The sequence below is a fragment of the Gekko japonicus genome, unplaced genomic scaffold, assembly GCF_001447785.1.
Source record: "Gekko japonicus isolate JY-2015 unplaced genomic scaffold, Gekko_japonicus_V1.1 scaffold462, whole genome shotgun sequence".
In the NCBI taxonomy this organism is placed as follows: domain Eukaryota; kingdom Metazoa; phylum Chordata; class Lepidosauria; order Squamata; family Gekkonidae; genus Gekko; species Gekko japonicus.
In genome coordinates, this window is record NW_015175369.1 from 125,397 (window position 1) to 139,000 (window position 13,604).

At 46.2% G+C, this 13,604-nt stretch overlaps 1 protein-coding gene across 1 annotated transcript in view; it reads right to left on the bottom strand.

The window, feature by feature from the left end:
* Positions 1–13,604, bottom strand: part of LEO1 (LEO1 homolog, Paf1/RNA polymerase II complex component) — a 27,677-nt gene that overhangs the window by 2,597 nt on the left and 11,476 nt on the right. Inside the window, exons 7-11 of the mRNA XM_015425480.1 lie at positions 10,886–10,980; positions 8,687–8,821; positions 6,035–6,170; positions 4,630–4,816; positions 2,309–2,406 (exon numbers count right to left, since the gene is read on the bottom strand). Of these exons, the coding sequence (XP_015280966.1) occupies positions 2,309–2,406; positions 4,630–4,816; positions 6,035–6,170; positions 8,687–8,821; positions 10,886–10,980 (651 nt within the window). The remainder of the gene's footprint in view (positions 1–2,308; positions 2,407–4,629; positions 4,817–6,034; positions 6,171–8,686; positions 8,822–10,885; positions 10,981–13,604) is intronic.

A 13,604-nucleotide genomic window follows, 5' to 3' on the forward strand; every position in this document is an offset into this window, starting at 1 on the left:
GAGGGCTGGAAGCGGGGCGGCCGGAAGCGGGGGGCGGGGCTTCGTCATGTGCCCCGCCCCCGTACCTCACCCGCGGGAACTGCGATCCCCCGCGATCCCCCCCGAAATGACCTCTGCCCTCTAAGCCGTGGAGTCTTGGAAGCAAAAATTCTACTTTGTGAGCTACTGGGATTAAAGTTGTGAGCCAGCATTGGCTACTGCATATTGGTTTGCTCTGGAGCCCTCCTTCCTGAGCTAAGACAAAAATCTGTGAGCTGGAGGCTAAAAAACTGTGAGCTAGCTCACACTAACTCAGCTTAGAGGGAACACTGCTCACAATGGATGGATAGCTAAAACCCCACACAGGTTGTGGCAACTGCTGAAATACTTGTCCCTTTGCTTCTTTAAAAAAACTTCAAGCGCCCCCATGTGGCGACAGTGTGAATTTCAGCATCCAAAACGCTTTTTAAGATGGAGGACAACAGAGAAGAAGAAGAAAAGATTACCGGTGGTTTTATAATTATTCAGAAACAAGAAGTTCAAAACAGTGGCAAGAATACAAAGAATCTGGCCTGGGCCTAGTGGGATTGCTGGTTGTTCTCTTGTATGAGAGGCCACATTTCATGCAGGCCCCTTAAGGCGGTCTGCGAAAGAGTCACATGGATTTGTCGGATCTTGGTCAGTAAGTAAGAAACAAAGAAATGGGCATTTATTTTGGGACAACAACTTTAGCATCTTTACAGTCTAATTCCAAAGGATTCAGGATGTTGTACCAAAACTGACCTCTCTCATCATTGGTCAAAACTACTCAAATGGTTCAATTCCAGGACACAGAGAACAGGAACATAAGAAGAGCCCTGCGGGATCAAACCGGGGGTCCATCTAGTTCAGCATCCTGCTTCACACAGTGGCCAAGACCTTCCCCTAAAGTTGCCTCCTGGCTCTGGGACTCAGACGCTTGGTGCCTCCGAAGGGGTGGAGGTTTCCCTCATCCACCATGTCTAGTAGCCACTGATAGACGTTTCCTCCATGAATCTATCCAATCCCCTTTGAAAGCTGTTTATCCCTATCGCCCTCACTACATCCTCCGGCAGCGAATGCCACATTTTAATCACTCTCCGTGTAAAGTAGATTTATGACACCAGGCCTCTCTTTGCTCAACTTTCCTCTCTTTCCCCTCCCCTAATTTTCTGTTTAATAATGAGGAAAATGATTTTGGTTTTTTCTCTGTAACTGAGGAGGTGGGCGCTGATTCACAAAAGCACATACTACAGTAGTCTTTAAGGTGACTAGCGCAGCTACCCCTTCTGGAAGGACCAAAATTAACAGCAGGAGTCCAATGGCACCTCAAAGACTAACACACTTTATTCTAGCATAAGCTCCTGTGAGTCAGAGCTCACTTGCATTGGGTGCAGGGATCATTCATATGAAGTCACAAAGTTTATAGTCCAAGCAACAGATGTGGAGAAGGGGAAAATGAGGAAAAATTAAAAGGAGGTGCCACTGTAAAACAAAGGAAACAAGAAGCGAACACTCTTTGGTTCTTGTTTTAAACTGGCCTCTCTGCTTTCCCTCTTTCTCCTTTTCTCGTGATCGAACTATATTCGGGTGGGGTAGCCATGTGCTGGCCTGAAACAGCAGAACAAAGTTGGAGTCCAATGGCACCTTTAAGACCAAAAAGGTTTAATTCAAGGTGTAAGCTTACGTGTGCATGTATCTGATGAAGTGTATCTGATGAAGCACACGAAACCTTATACCCTGGATAAAACCTTGTTGGTCAAAAGTGCCACTGGACTCAAACTTTGTTCAGGTGATCGAACTAGTAAATCTAAATTTAGCTGCTCTGGATACATCTAATGAAGAGAGCTCTAAGTCACAAAACCTCATGTTGAAATAAATTTTGTTAGTCTTTAAGGTACCGCAAGACTCCTATTTACAGGCAATGATACTTTCAGACTAGTCATAAAAGGACTTTGATAGGATTTACAGAACAACTTTGGGCACATTTTCTATGACGCGCTTTCACATCTAGTTTCTCAATTCTTTGCCACCTGCTCTGTGCCATCAAAATCATTCAGGGCTCTTCAGTTGAGTGCACACCCAAACACACTGACGATACCACCAAAACACTGGAGTTCCAAAAGGTAGAAGGGAAATTAATAAATGTTGTAACAGAAATAAAAAAACCTATCCTAAAGGTAAGTGACTATGCAGGGTTAGACTTCGTGTATCCAGTTAACAGAGACCCATCTGTCATTCATTCATTCATTCAGACAAGAACTAGGACAAACATTTGTCACACTCCCATCCCTCAAATAGCTTCTCTTACCTCATCACTGCTGAGTTTCTTTGCCTTAAGTAATCTCTGTGCTTTATCTTCATCCGACCCCTCATCGCTGTCGGAAGAATAAATCCGAGCACGCTCCTCTGAAAGGAAAAATAGGCACGGTTGTTCTTCAAACACTCAAGTTTCAAGCACCATTATGGCAAAAAAGAAAAAAAGTCAACTGTAGATTAAAACTGGCTGTTCAGAGTAAAGTGAGCCTAGGGCTACATGGCATAGTGGTTAGAGCATCAGACTAGGATCTGGGAGACCCAGGTGTGAATCCCCACTATGTCAAGAAAGGTGAACATCAGAGGAGCCATGTTGGATCAGGCCAATGGCCCATCCTGTCCAACCCTTTGGGTCACACAGTGGCCAAAACCCATCAGGAGGTCCACCAGCGGGGCCAGAACTCCAGAAGCCCTCCCACTGTTGCCCTCCCAGCAACAAGAAGACAGAGCATCACTGCCCCAGACATAAGAGCATAAAAGAAGCCATGTTGGATCGGGCCAATGACCCATCTAGAGATGCAAAAACAGAAAAATTCGGGGAAAAACCCGGGTTTTTCTGTTTTTTTCCTGAAGCCTTTTTTTGTTTTTTTCCAAAAAATTGGAAAAATTGAAAAAAGAAAAGAAAAAAAATTGATTATGGAATGCATTATTTTAACATGATGAATAAAATATTTTAAGACAAGGTGTTCAAATATTTTCCAAATCATTTCTTTATATATGTGGTATCAGATTGATCTAATTTCTGTGCACTGAGGACAAGCAAGTCCTAGGTTACAAACTGAACTCTCCAATGCAAGAACAAGATGCATTTCTTCCTTTAGGAGGTGCTATTGTCAGAAGAAAATAAAAAGGTTTCAGTTTTGTTTTTGCATGTGGGTGAGTATTCTGTTTGTAATAATTGTTTGGATATACTATATTTTTAATATGCTAGTTGTGATAATTTCATGCCAAGTAAAAATGTCCATAGTAATATTTTATGTTCCTAAAGTAACAGAATGACTTTCAATCTAGAAAAGACAAAAGAAATGCTAATGTAGCATTTTTTTTTCAATTTTTCCAAAAATTTCCGTTTCCGCCCAAAAAAAACTGGGGAAAAACCGGGTTTTTTTCCGAGCTTCAAAATTTCCGGAAATTTTACATCTCTAGACCCATCCAGTCCAACTCTCTGGGTCACACAGTGGCCAAAACCCAGGTGCCATCAGGAGGTCCACAAGCAGAGCCAGAACTCCAGAATCCCAACCGCTGTTGCCCCCCCAAGCACCAAGAATTCAGAGCATCACTGCCCCAGAGTGTCCCAACTGTACCTTGTGGCTAACAGCCACTGATGGACCTCTGGCTCCAGATGTTTATCCTTATGGTGACCAGGTGCCAGTCACATACACTCAGCCTAACCTATCTCACAGAGTTGCTGTGAGGATAAAATGGAGGAGAGGAGAATTGGTAAACCACTTTTGAGCTCCCAGTGGGGAGAAAAGTGGGGTGTAAGTAAGAAAAAATAGGCCACTTGCAACAACAACAAACATTCCCCAGCTTGAAAGATGCAAACTAGCCAGTGTTAATGTAACACACGCTCGTTTTACTGCATGCACATTTGCAATCTTGCTGCTAATTAAGATACAAGATGGCACCATCTTCACACTGTGGTGAAATTCCTTCCCCACCAAAACCTGTGCAAAGAAATCACCACAGGTGAAGCAGCTCCTGTAGTAACTGGAATCTTGCAAGCAGAGCGGAGCTTAACACATCTTGGTGGGTTTCCCTAGGCAGGCTGCAACCTTTGCATTCAAGCCTCCCATGCTGCTGTTCAGAGGAAGGGGGCCATCCCGGCAATCCAGCCAAGCTGATGCAAAACCAGCTGGGGGGCCAGGACGGAACAGTTTATCTACCCCAAGTCCCTGGAGGCTCCATCCCTCTCCTGCTGTGATTTGTCAATGAAAACTAAATTGCCAAGACAAGAGTTTAGATTAATTTTAAAAAAATATTTGTGAGCTTTTTTTTAAATAATCACAATGTGATCGAAAACTCTGGGGAAAACACAACAGGGGAAAACAAAAATCAACCAAGCTCAGACGTTTATAGTCCAGTAGTGGCAGTGCCAGGGAAACTCACGGACAGGGCGAGACACTGAGCTCGGTCCCTTGCCGTTCAGGTCCCCAGCATCCCTCTGGACCGTTCTCGGCCGTTGCTGCCGGAATCGCCCCCGAAGCATCTTTCCCTTACAAATGTATCTAAACCCTCTTTGGAAGGAACTTTTCAAAGTCCTCGCAATTCCTTGTGGCGGGGGCTAACCAAAGCTGAAAAGCAAGACGGGCATACCTCTGATTCCCCCTTTGTAGCGGTTTTTAATCGCCGCCAAGCTAATGGCCTCTTCGCCGTCGTCTTCTTCGTCGTAGCGATCGGGCTCCAGGTAGCTGGCGCTCAGCCCCCGCTGGTGCTGCTTCTCCCGCATCCTCCTCTGCTGGGACTCTCTGCGGATGGAAGCGCGCAGCCTCTCCTCCTCTTTCTACAGCACAGACGGGGGAATGAGACACAAGGGACTCTCCAGCAGGGCTCGGCCCTGCACCGGACGCCTGCCTGAGGCAGTCCATTCCCTACCAACAGCCCTGGCGCTGTGTGTCCTCAGCGGCATAGTGAGGTGGCGCAACCCAAAAAGGTGGTAGAGCAGAGTGTACCACTTCAGTCTGCCGATGGCACCTGCCGTTCCCTCCCATGTGAAAAACTCCCTGTGTGCAAACACTGAGTAAAGTACTGCAGGGCTGGTGAACGTTTTTGCAAACCCACTAAATTATTTTTACCCCCTTCCCTTCTCTACGATTGCACCCAGGGAGAAAAAACTGTTTTTCATACAGTATGCAGAGTCCAGCGTTCTTCAATTTACCCAACTGTACTGGTGCTACAATAAACGATTTACAAAGATTGGTTGCCTAAGCTGGGTTGCCGGGATGGCAGCATTCCTTTTCCTGACCTCTCCTTTCCCACCTCACCCCCCCACCCCGTCTTAGTAGTTTTCAGACTCCAGCCCCGACGGACTCAGGGTCTCGGTTTGGATGCCCCTGCAAGCTGTTGGCATTACATGAATGAGCCCCGGGGTTCGTAGGCTCCAGTTCTTCCCCTCCCTGATTCAGAGCAAAACGTTGTCTGCTAGTATGCCCAAACAAGGCTAGTATGGATAGCCACCCACCGGGAAATAAGAGAATACTGGAGGGGAGAAGTGGCAAGTCGGTCCAAGGTGCCACACCCAGAAATAGGCAGGCCACGTCGTCTACCACTAGGCTGCTTTCCATAGCATTTTGGGCTCTTTTTTAGCTCTAGAATAGTAACTGGCTGTACTTGTTCTTGTGCTGTAGAAGCTTCATGTCTTTCTGAGTTGGAAAAATAACTATACTACCCATATACTCTCTCTCTCTCTCTCTCTCTCTCTATATATATATATATATATCCACACCAATGCTCCCTCTAAGCTGTGGAGTCTTGTGAGCAAAAATTCTACTTTGGGAGCTACTGCCGTTAAAGTTGTGAGCGAGCGATTTGGCTGCTGCATACATTGGTTTGCTCTGAGCCCTCCTTCCTGAGCTAAGACAAAAATGTGAGCTGGAGGCTAAAAAACTGTGAGCTAGCTCACACTAACTCAGCTTAGAGTGAACACTGATACACACACACACACACACACACACACACAGGCTTAGAACAGCTTCTTCCCTTATCCTAGCCCAAACTATACCTTAATCATTTCTGTGCGCTGGGACTCTGGGTCGCGACCCGCCATGGGCAAAATGCGGATTTTCTGCGTCTTTGAGCACCTGTCCGCAAGGGACAGCGTCATCTTCCTGTGTGTGGCACTGTCTGTCGAGTGAGGCCTGTCACAAAAATGTTACTGGGTTAAAATTTCTTGTAGAGCACTGCAGTTCCAATGGTGCCACTAGATCCTGCTGGAGAAACTGTTGTTTTTAAAGGCCAGGGAACACATGACCATAAAGCTGAGAAGCCCTCTTAAACTTCAACCTGCTGCCAGCTCCCACCATCCTCTGGGCCACTCTTCACCCGCCACTCCTCAGTCCAATACCCAAAACGCAAAACAAGGAGTGTCCTTCAACCATCACCCTCTACTTCAAAGGTCTCCAACCTTTTTCAGCCTGTGAGCACCCTTGGAATTCTGACAGTCACAAAATGAACATAACATAAGAACATAAGAGATGCCAATGCTGGATCAGTCCAAAGCCCCATCCAGTCCAACACTCTGTGTCACACAGTGGCCAGAAATACCAGGGGCCATCAGGAGGTCCACCAGTGGGGCCAGGACATTAGAAGCCCTCCCACTATTGACCCCCCCCCAAGCACCAAGATGACAGAGCATCACTTGCCCCAGAGTCCCTATCTATACCTTGTGGCTAATAGCCACTGATGGACCTCTGCTCCATATGCTTATCTAATTCCCTTTTGAAGCCGTCCATGCTTGTAGCCACCATGGCTGCTCCACAAGGCGGAGCCAGCCACAAAATGGCTGCCATGGCTTACCTTCAGTCCCACAGTGACAATCCTTGTGTTCTGGTGGCAGCTGCTGCCCAAGCAACATTCTTAAAGCTCTGCACAGCCAATCAAATCTCCAACTGCCAATCAGAACCCTTACGGGGCGAAACCTTCACCTGGCCCCACCTACTTTATAAAAACACTTGGCGGGGCACGAGGAAAGGTGTTAGCAGGCGACATGATGTCCGTGGGCGCCATGTTGGGGATGCCTGCTTTGCTTACATTACCACCCTTCTTCCTGTTTCCTTTGCCACAATCCAGAAAGCTCTCTGACGTGTAACGCCGCCCCCACTGGCACCATGCTGGAGGACACAGCTGCTGCTGTCTGTGCAACCCCCTATTTGTTACAATGAGACAAGTGCAAAAGAGGGTTCCCGGTGGATCACGCCCAGTAGGAAGCCACGAGAGCTGGACACCCTGCTCGGAATGTCAGGCCCACTAAGCAATTTGAATCAGTTATGTTTGGGCCACCGGGTGCTTGTAGAATTCCAGGTCTGAGGGCTACAGCTTGGTGACAGAGCTATAAGCACCCCCTGGCTCATTATCTTACATATGATGAGGATTGTTTGATGAAGTTTTTATTGGCCGATACTTATGATTCTGTCACACGCAATGTTGCTAAATATTGTTACTTGGTAATCAAAAAGCGCAGAATGTATTGTAACTCGAGCCAGTTATGATGGAATTGACCGGTTTGGTATTTTAGTAATTAAGGCCATAAGGATCCTATGTTGTAGATTCTGTGCTGTACTATTTTGGTCTATTTTGCTGGTCTTATGACTGTTCTTAATAAACTTACTAAGCACGGGAAGTCCGAAGTTTAATTCCTGACATCTCCCGTCTTAAAGAGAAAAGGAGAAGGCTCTCAAGCAAGAGAGCCACAGTTTGGTGTAGTGGTTAGGAGCGCGGACTCTAATCTGGGAGAGCCGGGTTTGATTCCCCACTCCTCCACTTGCAGCTGCTGGTGTGACCTTGGGTCAGTCACAAGTTTTTTCAGAGCTGTTCTCTCAAGCGCTGTTCTTGAAAGAGCTCTCTCAGCCCCACCTAAAAGGAAGGGAAGGGAAGGGAAGGGAAGGGAAGGGAAGGGAAGGGAAAGGAGATCATAAGCCGCTCTGAGACTCCTTCAGGTAGTGAAGGGCGGGGTATAAATCCAATATCATCATCTTCTTCTTCAACAAGTGCTGGGGAAGAAATCTACCCCAGGACTTAGGAGAGCTGTGGCCAGTCAGAATGGACAAGACTGAACTCGATGGACCAGTCCTTTAACTCGGTTTCGTTGTACAGTGCTTGCGCTTCGCATACAGAGAAGTCCCAGGTTCAAATTCTGGCAGCTCCAGTTGAAAGGTCTTAAACAGAAAGGCTGAGAAAGGCGATACAGAGGTGCTGCCTTATCCAGAGTAGACAGCCGACATGTAGCCCAGTTTGAATGGACTCAATTTGGCAGCTCAAGTTGCTTGTTCGGGTTTTTAGGATGAGCAGCCCAGTGTGCATATAAGCTCTAGACAAAGGTGAGGGCAGTAAATGAACAATCTTGTCTCCTGTTGCTATTGTCACAATCTGGTACATTTTTAAAATCTCCCTTCCTCCACAGAGTATACATGGTTCTTCACCCTACCCTTACGCACCCTGACACATGCATACAACAATGCTGCAAGGCGGACAATAAATAAATAAATAGCTTAGGGCAAGTGACTGATCCAAAATCACCCATGGAGGTGGATGGTGGTATAGGGGTTTGAAGCCCGGGTGTCCCAGTGCCTAAAGGGAACACGCAAACGGTTAGACCACCCTGGCAGGCTGCACTTGTTAATCCATTTTTGAGTCAAATACGGTCCAAGAATCTTACCTGAAGGTTAGTTTTGTCTTGAACACGGCCTGCCCCTGAAGACCCGTCCCTTGTCTGATGAAGAGATGGTTATGATCTCCCTGCAGTGGTGCTTTATAGACATCGAACACTTCGTTCCCCAGATGTAGAGACATGCTTCAAATCAGAAAAGAAAAAAGAAAAGATGTATACAAGCTTACTATGATGCATTTCAGCTAAAAATAGTGATGGAGTTAGAATGGAGGAAAGAGGACAAGTGGGTAAGATTGGAATCTGCAATAAATAAGAGAGCAGGAAGTTATGGAATTTATTCTAGAGATTTACGAAAAGAAATAAGACAAGCAGAGGGACCAAGGAAAACAGCCTTGCTTGCTTGGAAGAGGTGGGAAAAGGTATTGATGCCACAAACTTCGAAATGGACTCCACTTAGGTATATATGGGAGAAGGAGGTGAATCCGAAATTCTGGGAAGACCTGCAGGAGGAAGGAATATTAAGAGTGAAGGATATGTATAATAGCCAAGGGAATCCACTAACGCCTCAGGAGTTGAATCAAAAACTAGGAAATAGATATTGGTTAAATTCAATGGGATTATATTCTTTAATTAAACAAGATAAGTATAAAGAAGCTATTAAAAGGGAAGATAATAATATAGAACAAATACTATATGTGAAAGAAATAAAAAAAGGGTTGGCAGGGAAGATTTATTTCGAATTGGTGAAAAATAAGGAATTTATGTGTAGAAGCTTAAAAAACAAATGGAATAAGGAAAAACAAATTACTACTGAGGATGTCAATAAGTTAATGGTGAACTTGAAGAAAATTAAGCTAGAAAGGTATAGAGAACTTGAAAGAAAGATAATATGGAAGTGGTACAGAACCCTTGCACAACTGGCATATATGATAAAAGGGACGAAACCTAATGGCACTGTAATGCAAAAGAAGGGTGGTACTCTCACTTATGGTGGGAATGCCCAAAAGTGATAGATTTTTGGGAAAAGATACGGGGGAAAATAGCAGTGCTATGTAAAGTCAACCTGGATATAGATGTAGATTTATTATTTATGGGTGTATTCGGAAACCATAGAATTGAGAAACAAAATCAGGATATTTTCAAAGTAATGTTATTAGCAGCGCATGCAGTGATTGCATATGGTTGGAAGAACTCAAAATGGACTTTAGAAAAATGGAATGAATATTTATATGAATATATACAATCGGACATATTGGAATGTTTAAAGCAAGATAAGATATGGACTGTAAAAATGAAGGAGATAAAAAGAAATGGTCGGTATACTTTAAATGGGTTTATAAAGGGGAAGCCAACAGGGGTATACTTGAAAAGTTGGAAAGAATGTGCTCATGGTTGAAAATGTAATTTGAATAACATGATGGTGGCCACCTTAGGGGGGGAGGGATAAAATGGGGGGGGGGAAGTATCAAAAAGTTGGAACTAAACTGTAATGTAATAACAATATGGGGATACAATAGAACATTAGAAAAAAAAAAGATGGGCATTCCAATCAGCATGCAAACCGTAAACCACTGCTGAGCTACTCAGCTTGTAAGCAGGAAAAGGTTCACATGTGCAAGAAGGTGCTCACGAGTGTAGCAAATTCGTAACTGGTAAGGGCTTGTTACTGGAGCATCACCCACCAAAACAGAAATGCCTCACTTGGCAATGCAGGCTCTTCCCACTGGCTGGTGGTGGAAAGTGCCGTGAAGTCACAGCCGAACGATAGAGACCCTGCAGGGTTCTCAAGGCAAGAGACGAGTGGGGGTGGTTTGCTGTCACCTTTCGCTGCATGGCGACCCTGGACTTCCTCGGCGGCCTCCCATCCAAGAGCTAACCAGGGCTGACCCTGCTTCTGAGATCTGATGAGATGGGGCTAGCCGGGGCCATCAGGCAAGAGGCATCTAGAGGTGCTTTGCCACGGCCTGCCTTCTGGGTAGCAACCCTGGACTTCCTCAGTGGCCTCCCATCCAAGTGCTCACCAGGGCCAACCCTGCTGAGCTTCTGAGATCTAAGGAGAGTGGGCTGGGCTGGGCCATCCAGGTCAGGGCAATTAGCCAGCTCACCCGAGTTCCCAGTTCCCCAAACCTATCGCATGGCCTCCAGCCCAGCATGCTGAACGTGGATTGGTACCAGAGGAGACATTTAGCCCAGGAAGAGAGGTCTACCTATGACCAGAAGAGGCCCAGTCACATCAAGCAAGCTCACCTCCCATCGGACCATTTGACAATCCGTGTGTTGCTCTCTCGGATCTCGGTTCCTTCGTCGTCTCGGCGTGTCCGCCAACGTATCGTGTTTTCCACCTGTCGGGAGGCGGAAGTGGCAAGTGAGAAAGGATTTCTTAAGTTAAAAAAGCTTGCAAGGTGAGAGGAAATACTACTTGGAAGGACAAAGTCGTGCTCACGGCATTGCACCGTGGCAACATGTGGTATAAATCAGCTGCAAATCCTTAATATTCGGCTTGCCGGACAGTAAGGGAGTTTGACACGTGTCCAAGGTGTCCGTCCTCTCAGTTACAAGAACAGGAAGACCACCTGGGAACTCTGAAAAATAAAAGCACCTACTGCCACAAACCAGGGCTTTGATCACATGACAACTCAGCGGATGGTGCTGACAGTCACAGAACTTTCCCACATTTGCCTCCCCCTCAGCAGGCCCGCTGGACCCTGGGAAAGCTGATTCCTGGGGTAGTTGGGACCAATGCTCCCTCTAAGCCGTGGAGTCTTGTGAGCAAAGATTCTCCTATGTGAGCTACTGGCATGAAAGTTGTGAGCGAGCGATTTGGCTACTGCATAGATTAGTTTGCTCAGGAGCCCTCCTTCCTGAGCTAGGACAAAAATGTGTGAGCCGGAGGCGAAAAAAACTGTGAGCTAGCTCACACTAACTCAGCTTAGAGGGAACACTGGTTGGGACTCATCTGCACTGATAACCACATTGAGTGAGATGCTGCACTGGGGGGAATGGGGCAAAACTACCCCCTATCACCTGAGCCAGTGCAGCTGGTGCTTGTGGAAGAAGTAGAAGAAGAAGAGATTGGATTTATACCTCGCCCTTCACTCGGAGTCTCAGAGCGGCTAACAAACTCCTTTCCCTTCCCCTCCCCACAACAGACACCCTGTGAGGTAGGTGGGGCTGAGAGATGAGAACTGCCCTTGAGAGAACAGCTGTGAGCGGACTGTGACTGACCCAAGGTCACCCAGCTGGCTGCATTTGGAGGAGTGGGGAATCTAATCCAGTTCTCCAGATTAGAGTCCACCGCTCTTAACCACTACGCCAAAGTGGCTGGAAAGGGCTGCGGGGAAAGATCCACAATCCTTGCAGGAAATGATCATGGGATCCAACCGAGGAACTCCCGCAGAGACATCAGACTTCCACGTAACTAAGCAGCAACAACAATTGCACCCAGCATTTATACTGCGCTTTACAATGGTGAAAAGCGTTCCACACACATTATTGCAGGCATCTTTTCAACAGCCTTGTAAAGACTGACCAGAATCATCCCCCCCCCCCCGACGTCAGCAGCAAAGTTCGATCCAGGATTTGTTCCCCCATCCCACACTGCTCCTCACCCCCAAGTGGTGAGTTCTAAAGCATCATCTAGATATTATGGCTTCTTTTTGCCATTGTTGCCATTTTTAAATGGATGTTTTTGGTACTGCTACTTTTAAATTGTATGTTTGTTTTAATGATGCGGGTTTCAGGATGCCAATCGTTTAAGCAGGAAGGTGAGATGGGAGCATTTTGAACGAACAAGAGATGAAACCAGTCAATGCAGGTTATGATCTTCACAAGGGGAGGGGAGGAAGCGTTCCAAGCGATACCTTCAGTTTTAACCGTGTTCTACCTTCTTCGTCCAGCATCTCCTCGTCTTCAAATTCATCCTCATAATACTGAGGGTCGAATGGTCTGAAATACATGATTAGACACTCTGCTACCATATTTTTATTTATTTAATTGGATTTTAAGGCCACCCTTCCTTGCAAGCACACCATAAATGCACCTGTGCTTCAGAAACTGCACTTCCCATACCGAACAGCGCACTGCAGCATGGCGCACACTATATCAGCTGAACACCTGAAGTGGTTTCATACCAAGTCAGACAGTACCAGAGATCTTCAACCGAACCGTGAGTGCAGATTCTCAGGACCGCGGCAGGGTTAGGGGAAGAGGATTTCTACCTGGGCTTTCTCCCTGGGCTCTACGCTGAGGAAGTTGGGAAGCTTCACGAAATACAAGTCGTTTCCCAAGTCAGTGTTCACTTTCGGAATTTCCACTTCTATTCGGGTCTCCGGAATAGGCTCTTCTTCCGGCTGATCCTCATTCAGCCCGTTCTCATCCTAACACGGATGGCAGACAGAGACCAAACCAAATCAGGTACGGCATAAGGCAACTTCCTTTTTGCTCTAGACATCGTGGGCGGATCTGTCCCATGGTTACTCAGAAGAGAGATACGACAAAGTCAGCGGGACCTGACATGCCCCAGGGGAAAAAAGAATGGATCTTCCCTGAATTTTTCCAGTCCTCATCCCCCCACAAGAAGAGTTTTCAACAGAAAAAACTGGAAGTTTGGGGGAACATGGAACAAACGAGACGAGCAATAGTTTTTTACACTTCGGGAGTGCAGCTTGCCTTCCTCTGCTAACCTTTAAAATTAAGATATATGAGCTTCCGTAGGAGGGGGCGCAGCACCTTGCCTGCCCGCCCCAGTCTCACCCTCCATTTCTATAGATAGTATTTGGTGTGTGTATACACACATGCACATGCATGTGTATACATATACGTAGTGGTGATGTAAAGTGCTACCCTGTTTCCCCCAAAATAAGACCTACCCCAAAAATAAGCCTTAGCAGGATTTCTATGCATTTGTGGTATAAGCCCTAGTGTGTCTTCTTGAGAAAAAATAAATATAAGACAGTGTCTTATTTTC